This window comes from Eubalaena glacialis, chromosome 3 (assembly GCF_028564815.1).
Source record: "Eubalaena glacialis isolate mEubGla1 chromosome 3, mEubGla1.1.hap2.+ XY, whole genome shotgun sequence".
Classification (NCBI taxonomy): Eukaryota; Metazoa; Chordata; class Mammalia; order Artiodactyla; family Balaenidae; genus Eubalaena; species Eubalaena glacialis.
Genome location: NC_083718.1, coordinates 187,046,412 through 187,071,636, shown reverse-complemented (window position 1 = coordinate 187,071,636; position 25,225 = coordinate 187,046,412). Strand labels below are relative to the sequence as shown.

The window sequence follows — 25,225 nt, the reverse complement described above, 5'->3', positions numbered from 1 at the left end:
AAAAGTCAGGCCGGGATGCAAGAGGAAATTTGACATCTTCTGTTTCTCCTTTTGGTTTCTTTTTGTTCGACTTTGAAGCAGGAATCAGTGTGCGTGTCTATGTGCAGAACCTAACACAGTCCTGAACATAAAGTCCTTGTAAATGCTTGACTGATTCATTCATTCTAAGATGACTTTTCTTCTTTCCTTCCAGAGAGACAAGAAAGCAAGGTAGCTTTGAAATACAGGCAAGACCAGTGTGAATTTTGTATGATAATAATTTTTCTTAGGCTTAAATATTCCCCACCCCACCCCCCCACTGTCTTTGGTAAACAATTTAGGCTTTTTCAGAGACTGACCTACAGCTTCAGTTGCCTCTTCTTAAAATAGGATGTAAATGTCTGAGGTTGGTGAAAGGCTTTGACATTTCATTAGAAATCCTGAGAGAGTGTTGTGTGTTCTTTCTCAGTTTGTTTCTCTTCTGGCCCTGTTTAGTAACATAAACTTTTCCTTGATTGTCTTAGGTCCCTGAGGGAGCATTGATTACTGAATGCCTGCTGTGTGCCAGGCACTGTGCCGGACCCCTGGGATGGGACGATTAAGGCCTGGCTGGTCTCTCTCTCCAGCCCTCCTGTCCAGTAGGGAAGACAGTTAAGGGAACACAGCAGTGCTATGAGGTCAGCCCAGGATGGTGGCACAGACAAGGTGAAGGGGCGCCTCAGAGAGCAGGAGTTGCCTAACTGGACCTGGGGCATGATTGGTGCAGTGACCAGACAGGATGGACTGGAGCATCCAAGCTAAAGCAAAGCCACATGGACGTGAAACCATGTGATGGTCAGAGCGGCTGCAACATGGGATAGGAGTGTCAGAAGAGATGACCCGAGGGAGGTGGCCGCCAGGTCATCACCCTGACGGAGGACAGTCAAAATCACATGGCTTTTTTACTTTGAAATGCATTGTGTAATTATTTTTGAGGCTGTATTACCTATTTGACTGTATTATTCTTGGACTAATATTAAAATTATTTGTACCATCGGAGCAGATGCTGCGTGGGGAATTAGAGAAGACACGCTGGGTGTGTGCTGGATGCAACAGGTGTCCAGATGCTCTGCCCGTAACTCCCTTTCAAATGCCTCCATTCCAACTGGGATGGAGGTTCCCCTTGCCTTGATCAGCCCCCTGCTCGCCACCACACTACACTGAAATGTTTACTCACTTCCTATTAAACTGTGAGTTTCTTGAGCTCAGAGGCTTTTTTTTTATTCTATGGCCCAAGGTTCTGACTTAGCAGGTTTTCCAGAAACACTTGCTGAATGAATAAATGATGGTGGACGTGTGCTTGAGAATTGCAAGGCTGCCGAGTAATACCATCAACTCTTGGGGTTGATGCCCAGGTAGCCAGTCAGTGAGGCCTCCTGTGTGCTCTGTGTAGAGCAGGCCGCAGAAGTAGAGGACAGGCCTTGCCTCAGGAAGCCCCGGTTTAATGTAGAGGGAAGCCCCATGCTTGGGGCAGGACAGCAAGGGCTAACCCATGCCATCTTGTATGGTGTGAATGGTGAGAGCTTTCTGGAGTTAAGAACAAAGGAACCCCCAGGGTGCTGATCTCAGGCCAGGCCTTCTGGAGGAAGCAGGTCCATGGAGGCATCTAGAAGCTGGGGGTGGGGAGGGTGTAAGTGACTCTGGAGGTGAGTGTGAACGGAGGTGGCGCTGTGAACAGCCTCTCTGTTCCCACCAAGAACTAAACAGGGAAGACTCTCTCCCGTTTCTCTCTCTCTCTTCCATTTCTCTGTCGGTTTAGCACACAAATCTCACTTTTTGCTACATGAAAGTTACTGGTTTGTATATGAAGGAAACATTTCTCTAATTTTGAGGCAATGGTATTTTTCTTCTTTTGTCCATGTGACTGGTTTGGAATAGCAGCTCGTCAAGGGCCAGCACCTGTCCGTTTTGTTTGCTTTGTGCAATGCCCAGTGTGATGCCTTGTGGATGCCAAATAAATGCCACGTGTGGATGTTGAAGAGGGCAGGCGTTACAGGCTGAGTGGAGACATCCTTACCTTGGATTTCTGAGACCATTGGAAGAGCCTTTGGTGTGGGTGGTGGCTGGGATCATGGCTGTGCTGAGTGCAGCCTGTGCTGGTTGTATAAGATTCTGCAACAGATAAGAGTGGTTTAAACAAAACAAAGGACTCTTTTTCTAAGTAAACATAGGCAGTCCAGGCTGCCGTACTGGCCCTGTGGTCCTCAGGGACCCCTGCGTCCCTCACACCTGGCTGGCATCCAGCTTGTGTTCCAGTGTGACTGCTCTAGCACCGGCTGTCCTCTCTGCTGTCCAACAAGCAAGAACAGGGAGAAGGAAGGAAAAGGGCAAGTCACCTTCTAAGGACACCTCCTGGAAATCGCCCACATCCCTTCCCCTTTCTCCCCATTGGCTGGAACTCAACCACGTGGCCATACCTGTCTGCAAGAAGGCTGAGAAATGCAATCCTTGTTCTGGTGGGCGTGTTCCCAGCTTTTATATCCCATAGAAAGTTTGAGTTGGAATTAACACTAAATTCAGGATAATGGTTACCTCTGAGTGAAGAGGAAGATGTGGCTAGTTTCCATGGTATTTGGAAAGTTTTAACCAGTAAAGTAGGTGGGTTTAGGATTGCATCTTATTATCATGTTTTGTAACTTATCTAAATGTTATATTCTTTTGTAAGTATCAAATAATACAGGGTACCTTTAAAAAGTTGAATTAGAAATCTTACCTCTTGCTTCTTTCCTTGGTCTCAGCTGCTTAACTGAGCAGAGAGAGAACTTAGAACCCACCCTGCTGGGTACTGTTCTCAGTCACTGCTGACTTCTTTTAGCTCTCTCTCTTTTTAAAAAAAAAAAAATCTGAACAGACTTAAAAAAAAACAACAACAAAAAACAGCTTTATTGAGGTATATTTTACATAAAGTAATGCATCCATTTTAGTTGTACAATTTGAGTTTTAACAAGTGTACGCTGCCCTGTAGCCATCATCACTGTAGAACATTCTGGCACCCCAGAAGATTCCCCGTGACCTGTTCCCAGCCAGTGCCAACCCGCCCTGACGCTGGGGCAACTCCTGGTCTGCTTTCTGTTGCTGCCCATTAGACTTATCTTTCCTGGGGTTTTTGCGTGAATGGAATCACACAGTATGTCCCCTCTCACGCCTGGTTTCTTTCGCTCAGCATCATGATTTTGAGCTCCATCCAAGTTGTGCATATCAGAAGTTGCCTCCTTTTTATCACAGAGCCGTATTCCATGGTTAGGACGCACTGTGGTTTGTTTATCCATTTACCAGTTGATGGGCTTCCAGCTTTGGGCTGTTTCCAGTATTGAGCTGTTACGAATAAAGCTCTTTTAAACATTTGTGTACAAGTCTGTGTCTGTTTTTATTTCTCTTGCGTAAATGTCTAGGAGTGGAATTGCTAGGTCAGAGGTTAAGTGTAAGTTTCACCTTATAAGAAACTGCCAACCTGTTTTTCAAAGTGGTTGTACCATTTTACATTCTCATCAGCAGCGTACGAGTTCTGGTTGCTGCGTATCCTCACTAACGGTTGGTATTCTCAGTCTTTTTTTTTTTAAACATCTTTATTGAAGTATAATTGCTTTACAATGGTGTGTTACTTCCTGCTTTATAACAAAGTGAATCAGTTATACATATACATATGTTCCCATATCTCTTCCCTCTTGCATCTGCCTCCCTCCCACCCTCCCTATCCCACCCATCTAGGTGGTCACAAAGCACCGAGCTGATCTCCCTGTGCTATGCGGCTGCTTCCCACTAGCTATCTATTTTACATTTGGTAGTGTATATATGTCCATGACACTCTCTCACCCTGTCACATCTCACCCCTCCCCCTCCCCATATCCTCAAGTCCATTCTCTAGTAGGTCTGTGTCTTTATTCCCGTCTTACCACTAGGTTCTTCATGACCTTTTTTTTTTTCCTTAGATTCCATATATATGTGTTAGCATACTGTATTTCTTTTTCTCTTTCTGACTTACTTCACTCTGTATGACAGACTCTAACTCCATCCACCTCATTACAAATACCTCCATTTCGTTTCTTTTTATGGCTGAGTAATATTCCATTGTATATATGTGCCACATCTGCTTTATCCATTCATCCGATGATGGACACCTAGGTTGCTTCCATGTCCTGGCTATTGTAAACAGAGCTGCAATGAATATTTTGGTACAGGACTCTTTCTGAATTATGGTTTTCTCAGGGTATATGCCCAGTAGTGGGATTGCTGGGTCATATGGTAGTTCTATTTTTAGTTTTTTTAATTTTAGCAGCTTTAATGTGTGTGTAGTGGAAACTCAGTCGTTTGAGTTCACATTTCTGTGAAGACTAATGTGGAGCATCTTTTTATGTGCTTGTTGCCCATTTGCATATCTTCTTTTGTGAAGTGTCTGTTCCAATCTTTGTCCTTTTTAAATTGTCTTCTTCTTATTGAGTTGGAAGAGTTCTTATATGTTCTAGATTCAAGTTCTTTGTCAGGTGTATGCATGGTTAGTATTTCCTCCCAGTCTGTGGCTAGCTTTTTCTTTTGCTTTACGTTGCCTTTTGAAAAACAAAAGATTTAAAAATTGATGACATCCATTTATCTTTTTTTTTTTTTTTTTTTTTTAACAATTCATGGTTTTTGTGTCCTACCTGTGAAGCCTTTGCTTACCCCAAGGTTGGAGAGATTTTCTCCTGTGTTTTCTTCTTGAAGTTTTATAGTGTTAGCTTTTATGTTGAGATCTGTGATTCACTATCAGTTAACTTGTGTATGGTGTAATTTGAAGGCCAAGGTTCATTTTTCCCTAATGGCTGTCCCCTTGTGCCACCACCAGATGTTCAAAAGATTATGCTGTCCCCAGTGAGTTTTGTGTCCCTTTATCAAAATGCAATTGTTTATATATACATGGGTCTGTTTCTAGCCTTATTTAAAAATTTTTTTTAAGCTATTGAAGTATATTTTACATACTATAAAACCCGCCATTTCAAGTGTCCAATCAAATGATTTTTAGTAACTTTACTGAACTGTCAGTTTTAGAGCACTTTCATTCTCCAAATAAGATCCTTTGTGCTCATTTACTGTTAATCTTACCTCCAGCTCCAGGCAACCACTAAGCTACTTTCCACCACTGTAAATTTACCTTTGCTGGGCATTTCAGGTAAATGGAATCATACAGTACGTGATCCCTCGTACCTTCCTTCTTTCACTTAGCATATTTTTGAGGTTCTCCGTGTTGTATCATGTAGCACTACTTCCTTCCTTTTTATTGTTGACTAGTATTCCATTGTGTGGATGGACCACATTTTGTCTGTCAGTTCACCAGTTGGTGGACATTTAGGTTGTTTCCAGTTTTGGCCACAGGACTCATGCTGCTGAGGGCGTGTGTGGGCAAGTGTGTGGACGTATGTTCTCATTCCTCCTGGGTAGCCATCTAGGAGTGCGATTGCTCACTCATATGGCAGTTCTATATTTCTGGCTTCTTAATTTTTTTCTTATCAGCTTTTTTTTTTTTTTTTTTTTTTTAATTTTATTTTTGGGTCTTCGTTGCTGCACGCAGGCTCTCTCTAGTTGTAGCCAGCGGGGGCTACTCTTCGTTGCAGTGCGCGGGCTTCTCATTGCAGTGGCTTCTCTTGTTGCGGAGCACGGGCTCTAGGTGCGTGGGCTTCAGTAGTTGTGACACACGGGCTCAGTAGTTGTGGCCCGCAGGCTCTAGAGCTCAGGCTCAGTAGCTGTGGTGCACAGGCTTAGTTGCTCCGTGGCATGTGGGATCTTCCCGGACCAGGGCTCGAACCCGTGACCCCTGCATTGGTAGGCAGATTCTTAACCACTGCACCACCAGGGAAGCCCTCTAATCAGCTATTTTGAAGTATAATTTATACACAATAAGATTAATCCATTTTAAGTGTACACTTTGATGAGTTGTACATACTGTAACTCACCTCGTGTAACCAATACTATAGTTTCATGTACTATAACGAAAGACTAAAATTTCATGTGAATGGAATCATACAGCGCATAGTCTTTTGTATCTTAACGTAATGCTTTTGAGATTGATCCAGGTAGAAAATATTTTAGACTTTGTGAACTACACGTTTCTGTCACATATACCCCCCCACCCCCCATCCTTTAAAAATATGAAAACCATTCTGAGCTCACAGCTGAAAAAAAAGCAGGATGAGGTGGGACTTGGCCACCTGGGCAGAGTTTGCTAACTCCCGTGACTCCGATGTATGGTTATTTCACAATTTGTTTATCCGTTGACCATTGGTGGCTGTTTGGGTTGTTTCCAGTTTGGGGCTATTATGAATAATGCTTCTATGACATTCGTGTACAATAAGTCTTTGTGTGCACAGATATTTCCTTTCTTTTAGGTAAATACTTGAGAGTGGAATGCCTTAGTCACATGTTAGGTGTATGTTTAACTTTGTAAGATATTGTAAACCTATTTTCCAAAATGGTTGTGGCATTTCATTTTTTTTTAACTTTTTTTCTATATTATTCTTTAAAAAAAATTTATTTTTATTTTTTGGCTGCACCACGAGGCATGTGGGATCCCAGTTCCCCAACCAGAGATCGAACCCTCTCCCCCTGCAGCGGAAGCGTGGAGTCTTAACCATTGGACCACCAGGGAAGTCTCCTGGTTGTGCCATTTTACATTCCCGTCAGCAATGTGTGAGAATTTCAGTAGCTCCACATCCTTGTCAACATTTGGTATTCTCAGTTTTTAAGTTTAACCAGTCTAATGTGTAGGTAGTAGAATCTCATTGTACTTTTAATTTGTGTTTCTCTAATGACTGGTGATGTCAAGCATATTTTCATGTGTTTATTGGCCATTCATGTATCTTTTGTGAAGTGTCACTTTTAAAAATCACCTTGTTTGTCTTTTTATTATTGAGTTGTAAAAGGTCTTTATATATTCTGGTTACAGGTCCTTTATCAGATATATGTTCTGTAGATGTTTTCTCCCAGCTTATGGAGATATTTTCTTGACAGTGCCTTTTGAAAAGCAACAGCTTAAAATTTTGATGATGTCCATTTTATCATTTTTTTTCCTTTTATGGTTCATGCTTTTTTTTGTTTTGTTTTTTAAAGATTTTTTGATGTGGACCATTTTTTTTAGGTCTTTATTGAATTTGTTACAATATTGCTTCTGTTTTATGTTTTGGTTTTTTGGCCTGGAGGCATGTGGGATCTTAGCTCCCAACCAGGGATCGAACCCGCACCGCCTGCATTGGAAGGCGAAGTCTTAGCCACTGGACTGCCAGAGAAGTCCCTGGTTCATGCTTTTTGTATCTTAGGATGTGTTTGCCTACCCCAAGGTTGCAAAGATTTTCTTCTGTGTTTTCTGTTTTCTTACAGTTTTTTCTTTTTTTTTAGGTGTATGATCTATTTTGAGTTAAGTTTTATGTATGGTGTAAGGAAAGGGTCAAGGTTCATTTTTTACCCCCCTACAGGTATCCAGTTGTCCCAGCACAATTGTTGTGAAGATTATCCTTTTCTCATAGAACTGCCTTGGCTTCTTTGTCAAAAATCAGTTGACCACACAAGCGTGGGTCCATTTCTGGACTCTTCTGAATTCTTACAGTTTAATTAGAGCTCATATTTTTTAGTCTGTGAGTGAGGATATGGATATGCCTCTCAGTGTCCTTCCTGCCTAAAGATGGCACTGCTGATAGCATTGCAGCCCATGAGAAGTGGAAAAAATCGTCTTTCACAGGACGTTCATGTGAAGACAGGCCTTGGGTTTTCAGATGTGATTTCTGTTGGGCTGCTGTGGTGCCTTTGCCTTCCAGGCTGCCCAGGTGCTTCTGTTCGGAGCAGAGCTGCTCTGTTACTAGTTGCTGTGCTCTGGGTCGGTTTGTCTTTCTGGCCGCTGCCAGCCATCCATCCACAGCTCGGCCTGTGGTACCTTTCAGCTGGTCACCAGTCTCCCTGTGCATTTAGCCTGGCAGTCCTTTGCTGTAACAAGCACTGATCTGGCGGACTGGCTTTATTCCAGTACCTCACTGTGGATGCGCCTCTCATCATTCAGTTTTCAGCGTGCCTTGCGAACAAAGCTGATGGGATGATTTGAGAAGCTACTGCTGTGTGGAGTCACGGCTGCAGCCTTGAAGAGCCTGGAGGGGACCGCAGCTAGGCTTGCCCAGTGTCTGCCACTGCCCTGTGCTCAGGCTGCCAGCCTCCCCAGGGACTTGATAGCGTCTCCCTGTAGTCAGCCAGTACATCACTGGATCCAGATTGTCTCAGCAGAATGATTTCATGACCGCTTTCAGCTCTCTTTTGTTGATGACTCTTTACTGGATTGTGGGATTTCCTTGGTGTCCGAGAGTCCCTGAGTCGGTGGTTTCATGCTGTGTTGTGTGCGCGATTCCCGCTCCACATGTGTGTCCTTATTTGGTGATGTCTGTTCTCGCCTGCTAGGTGAGACTCTCTTGGTAGATTGAGATACAAGTAAAGGAACTGAGTAATGTTGGTTTAGTTGGTGTTCGGTGAAGGGTTAGGGAGCCCTGGGGTTCAGCTTTCCTGCCCCTGAGGCGGCTGCCATACACCATGGATTCACTGGAAGCCCTAGCCTTTTGGGCAGGCAGGCCCTGTGGACACTGTCAGAGCTCAGGCTAGTTGATGGCGTCCTTGGGAGGGTAAGGAAGGCGTTGAGTTCCGAAGAACCTGACGCTCTTCCCCCTACAGTAGTCTGACCTCTGACATCGTTGCAGCCTCAGACATGAAGGCAGTCCCAGAAATGCTCAGTTACGCAGGATGACAAATGCCGCCGCAGCCGACTGCCTGTTCCTCCTCAGGAGAGGCCAGCCATGAGGTGCTGGTGAAGCGCTGGGCCTTTCGGCGAGTTGGCGAGTCAAGCCCGTTGGGCGAGTGCTGGAGACAATTGGAATCTGAATGACAGTAAAAAATATCATTGTCCCTGGGTACTTCATCTTTTGTTTTTTGTTTTTTGGGGATTTCAGTAAATTTTTATTTAAGTGGCCAGAAGTATAGAGAGTGGTACTTCAATAGAGTTCTACTATTTAAAGGTCCTTTGATGATACATGTGTAACAGTGGAAAGTGTGCTAGTTTGGGATTCAGAAGACCCAGGTTCTAATTTGGCACGAACTACCTGTTACCTTACAGGCATATACATAATATCTCAGAGTCTTTGTTCCCCATCTGTCCATTGAGCGATTTGGGCTAGAAAATCTTTAAGACCCTTGATAAATCTGATGAAACTTGAGTTGTCTTTCTTTTCTACCTCATCGAGATAGGCAAAGTGACAAGATGTAGAGAGATTATTCCGAGCACTGAATTGCCACAATTATTAGCAACACAAGAGAAGTCAAAAAAACTATCCTATGAGTGAGATTACTGATTCTCTTCATGCAGTGATGCTGACAGGTAGGCCTGGGTAAACGGTGTGAGTTCACGAACTTGTTTATTTACCTTGTTGTTCCTAAGCCTGTGGAAAAATGTAGGCAGGCACCCAAGGCAACGCATTCTGTATGTCACAATTTCAAGGCACCCTTTTTTGCTTAAAGCCTTCTCTGTATATTCTAAGTCATTTTTCTCTGCCCATACACCTCCCAAACTTCACTCAAGTTCTTCCTTTTCTCTTGTTGTCCTAAGAATGTCAAAATTATTGAGTCTTTTCATTTTTATTATGCTGGTGTCTCTGAGAAACTCGCTGACAGACACCTGTTATGACTGATGTATCAATGTTCACTGCCCCTGGGTTCTTTAAATCTAGAAAGCTAACATAAAATTCACCATTTAAAAGTGAAATAATAAAAATATTAAAAAAAAAAATCTAGCAAAGCTCTGCCACCTTCAGTCAGATGGTCTGTGCTTGATGAGAAGAGAAAACCGTCTTTGGGACCATCTGGTGGTGGTGTGGAACCAGGCCTCTTGCCAGCTTGGCCCCCAGTCTGCCTTGTCTGCAGGTGGGCGTCCTTGTCAGGCTAGAGGCACTGAAGCTTTTGAAAAGCTCATTCATTCCACTTCCCTTACTTTTGAGCTGGAGCAGAAGAGCAGCTGGCCCTATTTTCTGCCCTTGACTGTATTTTCTGGACATTCAGGAGCATAGTGACAAGAGGCTGTAGCTCCGAGGTGCCCTGGGTTCCCTCATTGGGGGTCTGCACTGGGCTTGGAAAAAATTGGCCCCAGGGTGGGCAGCAGGGAGGGCTCCCGGTGGTCGTGGCTGGGGTCTGAGCTAGTTTGGGGTCATGCCGAGTGCTTTCTCAGTTGCCCTGGTCTGTACCCCTTGAAAGGCGTGCGGTGGATAAGAGTTATCTCCGTCTTAGTTTTTCTCTTTTTTCATTTTGCCACAAGACGGGATTGTATCACACATCTCCAAAACGAGTAAAATGGCATTTCAGCTTCTTGTCTTTATAGACTCTCTGAACTTTAGGAAAGATCATTCTGGTCCCTTTTCATTAATAATGAAAACCAGGGGGCAATAAAATGCTCTTAACGCGAGCACGGCAGAAACAAGGAGCAGTGCGGGGGTGAAGGTGCGGCCGGCAGGGAGCCACAGGTGTTTCTTGGTGCTTGAGGAGGTCAGGCTCTGGAGAGGGGGGAGCAGCTGTAGGAGGGGTCCTGGTTCTTGGACTCCTGACCTGCCAGCATCTGCTCAGCCTCGGCTCTGGTACCCGGAACGAGGGGCTGCACTTCTCAAGGCATGCACTGTGTGTTTGCAGGAAAGAAGAAGGATGCAGCAAACTTTGGGTTCTGGTCCAGTTTTCAGCCCAGTTGCAACTGTTTTCCTGTAAGATATTTAGTGGGTATTTGAGAAGTCACTGGTGAGTAGAACTTTCTGGACACGTGCCCATTTTGAATACTTTCTCTGGGGATTTTTGCAGCACAGATGGACGTTCTGGGTGTGGATTGAAGCCCCACGGAACAGCGTGGGGCTTCAATCGACAGCGACTCTTTTGAAAAGTGGCAAGGTTACTCTGTCTTCGCTTTTTCCTCCTAAAAATGAACTTGCACCAGATGTTGGAATCAAGGCACTCAGAGCAGAGCAGGCTGAGCCGAGAGAGGTGCCTGCTTGGGACCTGGAGCCTCCTGGCTTCTCAGGGTCACAGTGAAAGGTCTACCTCAGTGGTCTCAGAGTTTTCCATTTCACGATCAGCGGTCTCTTCTCTATGTCGCTCCGCATCGGATGGGGGTGTTCACTGCAGGTCAAAGCAGCAGAGCTCCCTTCTGGAGACAGTGTGTAGATGTGAACCCTGAGTGTCACTGTGCAACCCTGGAGAGGAGTGGGGAGTCTTGGCTCGTCGTGACCCAAACCCCAGAACTCGTAAAAGAATAGATCGATAAGTTTACGTAAACATGAAAACGCTCTATGCCACAAAAAGCAGACCATAAGCAGAGTCAAAAGAAAAATATACTAGGAAGAATTTTTACAACTCCTTTCACAGACAGAGGGCTAATTTCCCTCTTGTATAAGAAGTTTCCATGAATTGAGGAAGGAAATTAATAAAGAAATTGAGTAGAAAAGTAGGGAACATACAGTATACCAAAAAGGAGATGCAGATGAAAAGATTGCTCAGTCCTCACTTGTAATAAGGTAAATGCACATTAAAGCTAGAGGGAGGTACTGTTGTTTTGCTCTAATACTGGCAGAAATCTGTGTGTGTGCATTATGTTGGGGTGGCTGTGAGGAAACAGGTGGGAATGAACTGGTTCAGCCCCCGTGGAGGACAGTTTGGCGGGCTATCTCAGACTGCTCTGGCCCAGCCTCCTAGGAGTTCACGTTTACAGATGGACTTGTACATGTACATGAGATGCCATATGTACACGCTCACTGATGGCAGCATTGTGTGAAATAGGAAAAGACTGGAAATCATCTAAATGTCCATCAATAGGGAATTGGTTTAATGGAATATTATGCAGCTTTAGCAAAAAAGAAGAATGAGAAATAGGGGAAAAGAGAAGGAAAATAATGCCTATGTGTGTTGCCTCATACTTGCATAAAAATTCTCTGCAGGATAAAGAAGAAACTATTAACACAGTGGTTCTTGGTGGTGGAGGAAGCCTCTTTGCAGTAGACTGACGTCTGCTGCGTGATGTTTAGACCATGAGTGTGTATTACCTATTCAAAAACTGTAAGCTCAAGAAGGGAGTTGATCACAGTCTGTGCAGGAGACTCTGGGCTGGGCCACATTGGGAAACTCGCGTGGAATCCACAGGCGGGGGCAGGGTCGGGTGGCCAGGGAGAGACAGTCTTCCAGGCTCTCCCATCACTGTCGTCTCTGCCTCCTGAGAGCCCCCTTCAGCAGCTCAGGGAGGAGGGAGCATCCTCCTCGCCCCCTTGGAGGTCTTTGCCACTTGGATTCCCGATCAGACTGCATGCCAGCAGCCCCTCCTCCCCATGTGCTCACATCCTGCCAAGGACTTTAAGAACCGCCCCTCTCCTGCGCTCCTTTGGTCATGAAGCGCCAGGACGTGGCTGGTACCTGCAGGCCCAGGGGAGGGGGACGGCTGGAGCCACAGGTGTCCGTCTCGGAGGAGATGTGGCGCCCGGCCGCGTGTGGAGTGCGGTGGCTCTTCCTCCCTCACCTTCTCTCCGAGACCCACTTCCAGATCCCAGGTCCTTGTCGCAGCAGGTGCCTCGGGCGGGTGCCTTCTGGGTCACTGTCCTGGCACCTGGTCTGAGCCCACAGACTGGTGGTGTCCTGCACCACTGATGGCTCTGGAAACAGTGACCCATGCACCACCACCACCCCCCCGCCGCCCCCTGCCCAGTGGCTGGTCCCTTGAGAGGAGGCAGCTGGGTGGCCTGGACGTGGCTGCTCCAGGTAGACGTTCCAGGTGGAGCTCGTGCTTTCCCGTGTGCCTGACAGAATCGCTGGGCGTCACATCAGATTATGGACCTGAAAGCACTCGTAAACAGTTCATGGGGAAGGTTATGAAGTAGAAAACTCTCCTCTCCTCCTCTGGAACTAGAAGTTCATTCAGGGGTTGGAGGGGACTTTGTGTTCCGAAGGGCCTGATCCTACATGAAGACCGGCTGCCCGTGTCCGGATCCCCTGAGACGGTCCGTCCTGGGCTCAGTCCCTCTTGCCTTTGGAGGCCTCTTGCGGTAGCCTCTCCCTGCTTTCTTGCCTTCGCGGCCTCCCACCTGTAGCTGCCCTCGGTGCTCCCTGATGTTCTCCCAAAACACAGAGCTGACCACGTCACTCCCTGATTCAGAGCCTTCAGTGACCCCGCTGCTTGTGAAATGACGGCCAGGTTCCTTGGGTGGGCTCACCGCCAGGCCAGCCTTTCCCACCTCCCCCCCCCCGCTCCCCCCACCGCTCCCCTCTCTGCTCTTGCTGTCTCTTGGCCAGCAGTAGCCCCCTCACCCTGGGTGAAGCCCAGGGGCTCCCCCGTCTGCTTGAGCACAGGTCAGCCTCAGCCTTTGCACTTCCTTGGCCCCTGCCTGGAACGCCGTGCCCGGGACCACACAGGTCTCGGCATCCTCCTCCACCGAGGCCCTGCCATCCGCGCTCTCTCCTGGTCCCGTTCGGTGTTCTCGATCCCTGTCTGGAGCCATCTCGTTCGGTCGTTGGTAGGCTGTCTCCTCTCCACCAGGCTCAATGTGAGAGCAGAACAGAACAGGGCAGGGCTCTCGTCACCACTGTAACCCGTGCCTACGACACTGTCGTGCACCCTGTCGGGGCTTCATAAGGTTGAATAAACAGGTGATGCAGCCTTTGCCCTGGCTCTGAGGTGGCTCCAAGCTCACATAGGAGGGCGTGTGGACATATATTCGTGCACGCCTAGGTGTGCTCATGGCAGCCTCACTGGATCCTTTATTCCTCGAGAGTGGAACCCGTGCCCTAGGTCTTCAGATCGCCTCTGCCGCCCACCCCCCACCCCGGGCCTCAGCCCCTCTAGACACCAGCGCACGGCAGCTGCACAGTCCAGGGGCCTGGGAGGAGGAGGGAGACGCAGCCCAGCCGCATCCGGATGCTCACCCCTCATCTGAGCACGAGACACACACCCCGACTGAGACGAGGAGCCTGAATCCACGTGCGCTCCTGCCTCGGGGGGGCGCCAGTGCCTCTTCTCCTGACGTGCCTTTTCCCCCGACTTCAGGTCCTGCGGGTTCCCGGTGGAGAGATTACAGCGCCTTGGCCATCATCATGGCAGGGATAGCGTTTGGCTTTCACCAGCTCTACAAGGTAAGCTAAGCTGCCCCTCCCTGCACCCCCTTGGCGCTGCCCTGAGCCCGGGGGCAGCAGTGGGCCTGCCTGCAGAGGCCGAGCGCCCTGATGATCTCGCTCGCTGAGGGGCGTCCAGGTCAAGTCCTGGTCCTGCTCCCACCCGGGTGGGTGCGCTTGGCTGGTTCCGACCCGCCTCATCTACTGGACTCGGCATCTCCCCTCCAAGTCCCTGCTGCACAGGGTGACGAGGCCCGTCGATCCACGAGCCACATCGGGTACTTAGAATAGTGCCTGGCACGAACTGAGCAGGCCAGACCTTTTTGAGAGACAGAATGACGTGCGGTTAAGAGCATGGACGCTGGAGCCCAGCTGCCTGTGTTGCGCCCTGGCTCTGCCGCTTGGCAGCTGTGTGACCGCAGGCTCAGCGGTCCCGTGTGTGAAATGGGGACAATAGTATCTACCTTACGAGGCTGTTGTGATGCTGAAAAGAGTCAGTGTTCCTCTGGAAAGTGCTCTGCGCCCAGCACACAGGAAGCGCTCTGCACGCCCTTGAGAATCTCAGTACGAACGTATTTACAGGATCTACCTTTTCCCCCTCTGTATTGTGTTGGCATCCATGTAAACCTAGGGTTTTTCATGGACTTCGTAGTCAACCCTCAGGATCCCAGAGTTCATCGCTTACAACGGAGCTGCAGGCATGAAGTAACGTTTACTTCCTCGATACCAGATACTAATCAGATACTAATTACCAGCTACTAACTTTGATTTGAAGCAAGTTGAGTCTTTTTTAGAAGATGCAGAGCCAGAGTAGGTCCCCAGAGACAAAAGGTAAAAGAGTGGCTGGAGGACTTACTCTCTGCTGGTCCTGGAAAGAGAAGCCCCTTTCCTTCTGAGGCCACCTGCGACTCCATCTCTGATTTGGAGATTTTTAAAAAAGAATCTGAATGACTATCCAGACTCATGTTGTAACTTTTTTTTTTTTTGGCCACACCACGCAACTTGCTAGATCCTAGTTCCCCGACCAGGGATCAAACCCGTGCCCACTACAGTGGAAGCACGGAGTCCTAACCACTAGACCGCCAGGGAAGTCCCCCCATGTTTAACTTTTAGCACATGAAACGTGTTTCAGCATTGCACTCTGGGATTCTTAATTTTTCACTTAAGTGCAAAAGCTAGTGACAGAGTAGTAGCAGAATATAATCTTTTCAGTGTAACATTTATTCTTGAAGTTGGAAATCTCCACGTTAGAAATCCAGAAACAAGAAGTTCTGGGTCCTGGACTTCTCCCTCTGACGCCATTGTGGGCTGAAAGCCTATTTCCAACCACTGACTGCATACAGTCACCAAGAAGAAGAATATGCTAAGACAGGATTCTCACATCAATGTCCCAGCTCTACTAAGCAGTACCTGATAGTCACATGGCTGCCCTTGGACGGCCTGTGATCTGGTGGAGACAGAAAGCATAGCTCCCCTTGGAGCAAAGCAGAGATATCATCATCAGTTGTTTCCACGAAGCTCTGATCTTTAGTCTCAGCTTTAAAAAAAGAAGAGACGTTGAAAGATCAGTCACGATGGTGACAAGAGAATTTAAAAAACATCTGCTAAATTAAAAAACAAAAAGGAGAGGTAAGCTGTCACCTTGTTTTATAAATATGTAAAGATTTAGGCTGGGGTAGTGTATGTGTTCCTTTCCTTGGCATTTTTTGATCTTGGAAATGGAATTTTTAGTCCATTACACGTGTAAGAATTTCTTGACTTTTATACTTAGGAAATTTTCAACCTGGAACGTAAGGCTCCATTTTATGAGTTTCGGCTCAGCTGTGGGTAGTAACTCACACGATGGTTGAAAAGCATTTTGCAAAATAGAAAATGCTTCTATACGTATGCTAAATAGTGATCTTCACTTAGGAGTTGCTCTTGAAATGAGTTCTCTGACAGGCCCCTTGTGAGAGACCTCCTTTCCCTTCCCCAGTACAGAAGCCTTAATGGAGAAGTTGCTGTCTTTTCCTGTCTGGGGCCCGAATGGAGTAAGAACCAAAGTCTCCTTTGGTCACACCTGCCAGTTACTACACCTGCCAAGCCTGCACTGTGCCACCCCTGGTGCCATCCCAGTAAAGTTGGTGACTGGTCTCACGCTCCTAAGATGGGGGGCACCACGTCCTGAGCTTTTGGAGTTTGGAGCCCATGTTCTTTCGTCCAGCTCTCCCAGCGGGCACCTTGCTGCCCACCTCTATCCCTTCACACCTCCAAGCAGGCAGTCAGTTACCAGCTGCGCCCCGTCTGCCTTCTTCCTGAATGTTCTGAGATTCTCAGAACATTGGAGATTGCCCTGCAGCGTCAGCTTCCTTTTTCCCCCATGGTCAGTTTCTCCTGGTTCTGCCCCTTGCTCCCCCTTCTGCCCCATGTCTCAGTTCTGGGAGAGTCTGGCTGCATTTAACTCTTACCTGAAGGAAGCTTGTTCTGAGGAATCAAGGCTTTTCGAAGAAGAATGGGTGTGACCTCCTTAGGCAGCCTCGGAATACCGATATTATTATCCCCTCCTAGTGAAAGAGCCAAAGGTCCCACAAATCTGTTGTGGATTTTGATCTTGTTTCTTGAATAATTTTTTTTGTTTATTTTTACTCGTTTGTTTCCGAATGGAGAATTCATTCACGTGGTTCAAAATGTTAAAGGTTCAGAAAAGTGTACAGCAAACTTCCCTCCCACTCCCCCCTGGAAGCCACCAGTGGTATCACTTTCTTGTATAACCTTTTGCATTTTTATGATATACAACTTTTAAAGTAGAATTTTGAGTATTTTTGGACACAGAAGTATTGTATATAGCACCATTTAAAAATCTAAAGGAACCAAAAAGTGCTCCATCGTAGTGGGTCAAATTGACTTTTTGTGTCCCTGTTCCCTGGTTCTGGTCCTGATTCAGACAGAGTTTTTTTTTTTTTTTTTTAAGTGGTTGTAATCACAGCCTCGTAATTTTCGGATGTCTTGTTCATTTACGGTGTTGGCGTAGGGTTTCCGAAACCCAGGGTTGATGGAGAGAAAGTTGGTTGGCCGGAGAGAAAGTTGGTCGGCAGAATCTGAGAGACTGTTGAAGAGTATCCCAAATACGTACCCATTCCTCACGCGCACCCTGCTTCTTGCAGAAGTACCTGCTACCCCTCGTCATGGGCGGCCGGGAGGATAGGAAGCAACTGGAGAGGATGGAGGCGAGTCTCTCAGAGCTGAGTGGCAGCGTGGCACAGACAGGTAAAGATTAATGGCTCCATCAAGTCACCCCTCAAAGCCTTCTCCGAGCAGCCCCTTCTTTGCCCCCTCCCCTCTCCCCTCCGTCTCCACTTTATGTGGTGACTTCATTTATCTGCTCTGAGAATCTGTTCACATTTGCAAATGAAGCCGCCGTCATTTCGGTTTAATTTGAAATTGCTTGTTTACTGTCGGCGCGGCCTCAATTAATTATGTTTTTACGGAAAGGCTCCCAACCTCAGAATATTAATAAGGGGAATAAAATGACAGCCTTTCTAAGGGCTGTAAAGTTCATTTTTAATTTCTGCTTCTATGAGGTTTTCAGGGGGGTTTTCAGCAATTTTCCCCCTTCCCTCTAAGAATCCAACACAGGGTCAAGAGAGGCTGTAATTACTGCGGCTCCAGGGACCCCGGCCACCTCCTCTGTCATCGACTCCACGGGGCTCACGTTCATTACCTGGTGCCCCAGTGATGGCCCAGATTAGCTGGGACCTGTCGCGCCAGAGGTGGTTTTCTCCTTTATAAACTTGTTTACTAGATGGAGCCTCTGCATCTAAAAACTCTGGCAAACTAGAGAGCCGCCTGTCCCAGGCAGGAGTCTGTCCCTCGGGGACGTGTTTGTGAAGCCCTCGGAAACCCTCTGGAGCACGTGCCCTGCTGGCATGTCTCCTTGGAGGCTGACGGTGGACCGGGAGCTCCAGCAGCCTCTGGGTTGGGTGGGGAGGGCAGGAAGGAGCAGTGAGGAAATGGGATTTGCAGTTTCTAACCACTCCGGGATGCTGTGGACTGAGCTGTCTCTCTCCCAGGACTGGAGACTTTCCATAAGTTCTGCAGTGGCGTGGGGAGGCCCGGGAGATGGGGGATGCAGGCAGGATGGAAGTTGCAAGAGCCAAGCGAATCATAAACAGATATAATTAGAGGGGAGAGGTTTTGGACGGATATACTGTTGACCACGGACAACTACACAATAGAAAGATAAAGTAGAAATACTAGAGGTTAGATACAGTGCAGGTAGATGCCCCAGAGTGCAGATGAATTATATGGATTGCACGGGCCGGGGGGGCGGGGGGGAATGTCTGCAGATAAATTAGATGCAGCAGCTTATAGGTGTGTGGACAGAAGGAAGAATCTGTATCATTTAACAGAGATGCAACTGCTCTTTCCTCGCAGTGACTCAGTTACAGATGACTTTAGCCTCTGTCCAGGAGCTGCTGATTCAGCAGCAGCAGAAAGTCCAGGAACTCGCCCACGAACTGGCCACAGCCAAGGTACTTGTCCCTGACCCTCTGGTCCCTCTAGGTCCGGGTCTGCCCTGCACGGCTCTTCACTCCCGTCCTTTGTGCCCAGTTCACTGCGTCCGCTGGGGTCTGATGTTGTCTCTTCTGACACCGGTGACCCTGCCCTTGTAGAGACAGGAGGCGGTCACCGTGTGGGTGGTGTGGCATTCAGTGACAGAGGCTGTCCTTTCTGTCTCCGTGTCACCTCCCAACAGGAGGGAGAAAAAGCAGCTCTGTGCCTGTGGCCCTCCCGTGGCAGCACACGCCCCAGATCTGGTGGTGGCCAGTGTCAACACGGGATGGTCTCCACCGCAAGTTAGGTCAGAGGTCCTGGAGTTGCCAAGAGCGATTGCAGGGAACAGGGTGGGAGGAGTGTGCCCAGACCCTGGGCTGAAATGCTGCCCTGGGTGGGTTCTCCAAACCCCGGCCTCGGGATCCGGTAACCCCCAGAGGAGTGTAGACCCACCTGGGGTCGACTGAGGTGGCTTCCTTGCCTCACTTTGCACATCTGGAGCTGTCTTGGCAACATCAGACCCTAGGATCAGACCACCGGGGTTCAGGCTCTCCTGTGCCCCGTGCTACCCGTGTGACCGCAGACAAGCGACTTGCTGTCCCCTGTCTGTAAGAGGGAGCTGTACCGCACCTCCCTCGTTGCCTGTCCCCACTGAGGACAGAGCCTGGCTCCCGTCAGCCCCAGGATCGCAGGCTTTGGGTCTGGGTTCTGTGCGTGTGTGACAGGGTGTTCCCGAGACAGACTGGGCCCGGGAGACAGTGGTCCCGTGGCTCCAGGGCGTCCACTGCCCTCCCCACTCCATCCCCGCCTCCCAGGTTGCTTTCTGGCTGCTTCCACGCAGCCGTGCTGTAAAGGATCTCGCTCCGAGCAGCTCTCCCAGAGGAAGCCCCACCCCAGTGCACGACTCCGTGTGAGCCAGCGCTCCTGTGAAGGGGGTCCCCGAGAGTCCTCTCGTGGGGTACCCCACCCACAGAGGCCAGTGGCCACCGCCAGCCACCGCGCACGCTCCCCGCGGTCGGGCGGGCGGCCCATAAAGCAGCCGAGGAGGCGGTCACGGCCTGCGACCACCTCTCCTCCATTGTCTTTTGGAGTGGCAGCCTGCCAGTGGCCAGAAGCCTTTCCAGAAATTGGAAAACTGTTTTCAGACCTTAAGCATTAAGGTTAAGACCACATGTTGCATTTTAGGAGGGGAGGGGCCCGGCGTAGCGTCGGTGGTTGAGCGCCGCCTCTGAGGGTGTCTCGTGCTTGTTTTTCTGATGCCCCCCCGCCCGCCCCCAGCCCCTTTCCTTCTCTGCTGTGCTGGAGCCGTGCTCACTGGTGTCTAAACCCATCTGTGTGAAGGCTTCGGTTACCCCATAAACCAAAGACTCTGAGCTGTGTTTTCTCAGCTGTAATGTAAGTTTTTATATCTGGCTTCCAAACCCCTACTGCAGCACTGTAAAAAATTAAAAAGAAGAGCATTCAGTAATTAAAAAACCTACATAAAACTGAAGGCTGGGAGTTTTCTACAACTGTTTTTTAGAGACTGGCTAAAAAGCCCCAGATGTCAGATTTTATTTCTAAATCCTGGCATCTGGCACCATATGCGTTTGGAAATTTGAGTCCTTTGTAGGCCGGTGAGTGGAAATTGCTCCCTTGTTAATGGGCTGCTATAGCTTTCAAGGTCTCAGAGAGGCCAGAGCAGTGGCTCCTGGGTCTGCGCTGTCTGGTGGTCTGGAGTGGGGACCCCGAGGGGATGTGTGTGAGGGCGGCCGAGCGCCTGTGTGCGCTCGTTCCGAGGCTGCCCGGGGTCTCTTTCCTGAGGCCTGCAGCCCCCGCGGAGGGGGCTTCCCACTGCAGAGCCGGGCCGGGCTGCCGGCCGAGGTAGGACCCACAGCACCCCTCACCCCACCTTAGAGCCCCGCAGGCTGGTGGGAATGTGCGGGGCCCCTCCGTGCTGCCAGCCTGGGGCTCCCCACGCTCTCCTGAGCTCAGGGCCCGGGTGTTCTGTGGCAGACGGCGGGGGCCTTGTACCCGGAGGCAGAGGCCCACGCACCCGAGGCCGTCACACCTGGGACTGGCCCGTAAACACTTTGCAGGCAGCTTGGCCGAGGCAGCTGCCGCTTGGGGGACCTCCTCTCCATCTATCCCAGCAAGATTGCCAAACAAAGGTGTGGTCGTCTGAAGTTTATATAGAAAGCAGTGTCAAAGGGGAAGGTGTGCGGGGAAGGACGGCGTTTGTCTGAGGTTCCTGTGGCTGCTTCCCCTGTGGGCCCTCCTCCAGGACGTCTTTGTTCTTTCTGCTGAACCTTCAGGGTCATCCCAAAGAACAGCTGCAGATGGGCGGCCTGGCCCTCGGCTCCTGGCTGTGCAGACAGCGGCGCCCAGTGCGTGGCCTGACGTTACAGCTGCGTGGGGAAGGGTATCCTGGGCGAAGCCTGCCTTCTGGGCATGATTGAGAGTAGAGCTGGGGGATGGGCCAGGCAGGTGCTCGGGTGTCTCCCTTGACCCTCCAAGGTGGCTCCAGGTACCAGGCTCCTGGTACCTGTGGTTGAGGTGGCTGCCTGTCCCAGCCCCAGAGTTTCCCGTGTGTGTGTGTGTGTGTGTGTGTGTGTGTGTGTGTGTGTGTGTGTGTGTGTGTGTGTGTGATCTCTCTGCAGGGAGAGGGACTTAGGTGGAGGGAGTAGTTGTTGTAGAGATGGAATTTATTTATCTTAATAGTTTTGTTTTAATGGAATGTTTCAAATACACCTGGAAATGGCGGGGCCGAACAGCAAGCCCACATGTTCTGGCTACACAGCTGCAGCCGCTGCCTCGGGCCCGTCCTGCCGTACCCCTACCCACAGGTGATTTTGAAGCACATCCCAGACAGCATATCATTTCATACTTCAGACACTTCAGTGTGTATCTATAAAAGATAAGGGCTCTTTTGTTGTTGATGTTTTATTTTACATAACCAGGATGCCACTATCACACCTGAATGCATGTCATGATTCCCTAATATAGTCAGCTATCCAAATAGACTTGTGGGAATGTTTGTTCTAAGGGAGTCGTCACTTAAACAGAGATCCAGGCAGGCAGACCCCTGAATGGGCCGCAGCAGAACCGAACCAAGGGGGTTCCCAGCTGGCATGCAGGACACGGAATCCCCCCGGGGTCCTCCTTGCCACCCCAGCAGTCTGAGCTTCAAGGGGTGGGAGGAGGTGCCGCTCTGATCCTCTGTCCCCTGTGTGACTTTCAGGCCACCACTTCCACCAACTGGATCCTGGAGTCCCAGAACATCAGCGAACTCAAGTCGGAAATTAACTCCTTGAAAGGGCTTCTTTTAAATAGGTAGGAGCTGAAAAGGCGCGGGCTTCTGTTCTGCTCTCTGACTTCACCTTGGGGGAGGGAGCTCTTGGGGCCCATCCAGCCGCCACCCATTGGGGGCGGTGGGGGGGGGCACGTCTCCCTGGGGGGGCCCCTGTGCGTCCCACCCCAGATTGAGCTGTGTGATTCAGGCATTGAGTTTGGGAATCTCTTGCGCTTCCACCTTCCCTCCCCGGTAGGCCCCTCCCTCCCCGCTCTTGGGGTGACAGTCTGTAGTGCCCACGAGTTTTGAGATACAGTCACTTGGTCCTGTCAAGACCCAGTCAAGGGCAGCTGGAGCGAGAAGCAGGGCCTTGAGCAGAGGAGAGAATCCCCACCCCTCCAGATAGGGCCATCTCCTCCCCTGTCCTCAGCCCCGGCTGGACCTCCCAGTGACAGCTTGGTCCCAGAGAAGGTCCCCCCCAGAGGGCCAGGCCAGGGGTCTCTGTTCCTGCTCAGTTTGAAGAGCCCTACGATTCAAGGCAGAGGCAGACGCAGTGCCTGCCTCCCCACGCCCCGGCTCCTGTGGTCTCACTCTGCAGTCCCTCCGCAGGGACAGCACCAGCGCAGCCCTGACGGGAGGGTGACCAGCTTGTCCGGGCTTGCCCTGGCCCGTCTGTTTTTAAAACTGAAAGTCCTGTGTCCTGGGCCGCCCCTCCTGCAGGGCGCCCTGGGGTTTAGTGGGGGCTGAGTGAGGCGGCGGCCTTCACTCCAGGTCAGTGATGGGGGCTGGCAGCGTCTTGTGGTCCCAACCAGAGGACCTAGTTCTCCAAGCCACCCACTTCCAGGCTGTCTGTGGGGAAAAGAGCGTGGCCTTAAGAGAGGCACGGCTGAGCTTGGGGCACCAGAGGGCTGTCCGCTGGGGACACGGTGAGCGCCGAGGCCCCGACTGTGCGCTCCGCGTGGCAGGGTCTGAGGTGGAAGGGCTGTCCGGGGCCAGAGCTGGTGGTCTGGTGGGCAGCCCAGGAGGCAGCAGGCCTTTGTCCACCCAGCTCAGGCAGGGGTGATCCTGCCTGTCCTCGAGCTTGGTTTCCAAGCCCTTGCCAAGCGGACCTGGCTTCCCAGGTCTGGGCTGGGCTGGCTGCTGGCCCAGGACGCAGGGCAGGGACGCAGGAGTGGGAGGGAGAACTGGCTCTTCTGTCAAGTGTGGAGCTCGGAGGTTTTCTAGAAAAGTGCTAGGTCACCAGCATTACCTTTCTGGGTCTGACCCCGAGACCAGTGGCCAGGCTCTCCCCCACCCCCTGCCTTTGCCCAGGCCACAGGCAAGTGAGAGTGGAGGCCCAGGGGTCTTGGCTTCCCAGGCTTCTGGCTCCCCACCGTTGCTCGCTGCCCCCACCCCCCCAGGGCTGGAGGCTGGGACAGTGCTGTAAGGGCGGGAGGGAACGGGCGCCAGGGCATGGCAGGGCCCCCAGAGCCAAGTGTCCAGCAGCTGCCAGGGAGGGCGGGCCTGGCCCCAGGCAGAGGGGACCCCAGGAGGCACCCTGAGTGGACCGGGGGCTCTGCAGGCAGCCCCGGAGCCTCTGGCTTCCGTCTCAGCCACTCGCACCTCAACGGGCCAAGAGGCCTTGTTTCCAGAGGAGGGGGAGGGAGGGGAGGTGGGAGTGGGCGGCGGAGCTCCAGCCTGTCCCCTGGCCCTGTCCCCTGCTCAGTGGCCCTGGGGTGGCTGCTCAGCCTCCGTGAGCGCTCTGGGTCGGGAGGGGGCGGCTCTGCTGAGGGTGACCCTGCCGTCTTCTCCCTCCTCGGACAGGAGGCAGTTCCCCCCTTCCCCGTCGGCCCCGAAGATCCCCTCCTGGCAGATCCCGGTCAAGTCCCCGTCACCCTCCAGCCCCGCGGCCGTGAACCACCACAGCAGCAGTGACATCTCGCCCGTCAGCAACGAGTCCACGTCGTCCTCGCCCGTGAAGGAGGGCCACAGCCCCGAGGGCTCCACGGCCACGTACCACCTGCTGGGCCCCCAGGAGGAGGGCGAGGGGGTGGTGGACGTCAAGGACCAGGTGCGGATGGAGGTGCAGGGCGAGGAGGAGAAGAGGGAGGACGAGGAGGACGAGGAGGACGAGGACGTGAGCCGCGTGGACGAGGAGGGCTGCCTGGGGGTGCAGAGGGAGGACCGCCGGGGCGGGGACGGGCAGATCAACGAGCAGGTGGAGAAGCTGCGGCGGCCCGAGGGCGCCAGCAACGAGAGCGAGCGAGACTAGGCGGCCGGCCGGCCGGGGTGGTGGTCCAGGTGCAGGGCGTGGCCTGGGGCCGGGCGGGGGCAGGGCTGCCGCAGCCTCGCCGGCCTGGGCGGCGTCAGGGCCGAAGCCTGTCCACCCCGCCCGCCGCAGACAGACAGGCCTCTGACCTTGTTCTCATGTCAGGCCGAGGGCTCCGAACTCTCCGGGCTCAAGCCCCCCCAGCCCCCTCCCAGACAGACGTCCCGTCCAGGGGTGTCTGCTGGGCGTCTTAGCCAGCCTAACGCCGTGCATGACAAGAGGTAGTTTTATTACCTGACTCCTGACCCTCTAGAGGAGGAGCCGCGGGGCCTGGCGTCTGCCGTCCCTTCCCTCTGCCCCGGCTCCCTCACTGCTTCTCGCCAGTGACCAAGGGGGCCGCGCTCTCGTGATCCCAAAAGCAGCGGCCCTGTGCTCCCCTCTGGGCGAGGGCCCCCTGGGCCCCCCAGCCAGTCCCTGCCCAGACGATGCCACCCTTGTGCACCCGTCACAGCCGCAGCCCGGTCGTCTGCCACCCACGACATCACGCTGCTCCCGACCATTCGCTTGCCGCATCGTGGCTCAGCTACTGCCGTGGCGAGTTGTGGTCCCACCTCCACTAGGAGCCAGGCACAGGGCCTTCCTGTCTGTCCCCTGCCCCGCCCTGCCCCCCAAACACGTGTTCTTTTGTGTGATCAGGTATAGGTTTCAGAATATAAGATACGACTGTATATAATTGTAATAAATATGAGTTGCCACTATTTAATTCCTGCCTGTGGCTCCCTGTCTGCTCACGGCACCCCGTGACCAGGGGTGGATCTCGGCCAAGGCCGCGCCAGGTGGGCCCGGGGAGGGGACGTGGGGGCGGCGCCCGGCAGCCCTGCGGTGGGCCTGATGGGGGCAGAACCTGCTTCCCTCGGCCAGTCTCTCCCCTAAGGCAGGTGTCGCAGCCGCTCACCCACAGCTGGAGGGTTTCGTCCTTGGTCCCGAGTGGCTGCTGGAGGCGACGTTCTGATCCAGGAGGAAAGGGACCTCAC

The 25,225-nt window shown here is 51.2% G+C and overlaps 1 protein-coding gene across 3 annotated transcripts in view; it reads left to right on the top strand.

The window, feature by feature from the left end:
- Positions 1-24,954, top strand: part of PEX14 (peroxisomal biogenesis factor 14) — a 138,728-nt gene extending 113,774 nt beyond the window's left edge. For all 3 annotated transcript variants that reach the window (XM_061187109.1, XM_061187107.1, XM_061187108.1), the window contains 5 exons: positions 14,075-14,160; positions 17,283-17,385; positions 18,553-18,650; positions 21,893-21,984; positions 23,747-24,954. In XM_061187109.1, the coding sequence (XP_061043092.1) occupies positions 14,075-14,160; positions 17,283-17,385; positions 18,553-18,650; positions 21,893-21,984; positions 23,747-24,194 (827 nt within the window). In that variant the 3' untranslated portion in view covers positions 24,195-24,954. The remainder of the gene's footprint in view (positions 1-14,074; positions 14,161-17,282; positions 17,386-18,552; positions 18,651-21,892; positions 21,985-23,746) is intronic.
- The last annotated feature ends 271 nt before the right edge of the window (positions 24,955-25,225 follow it).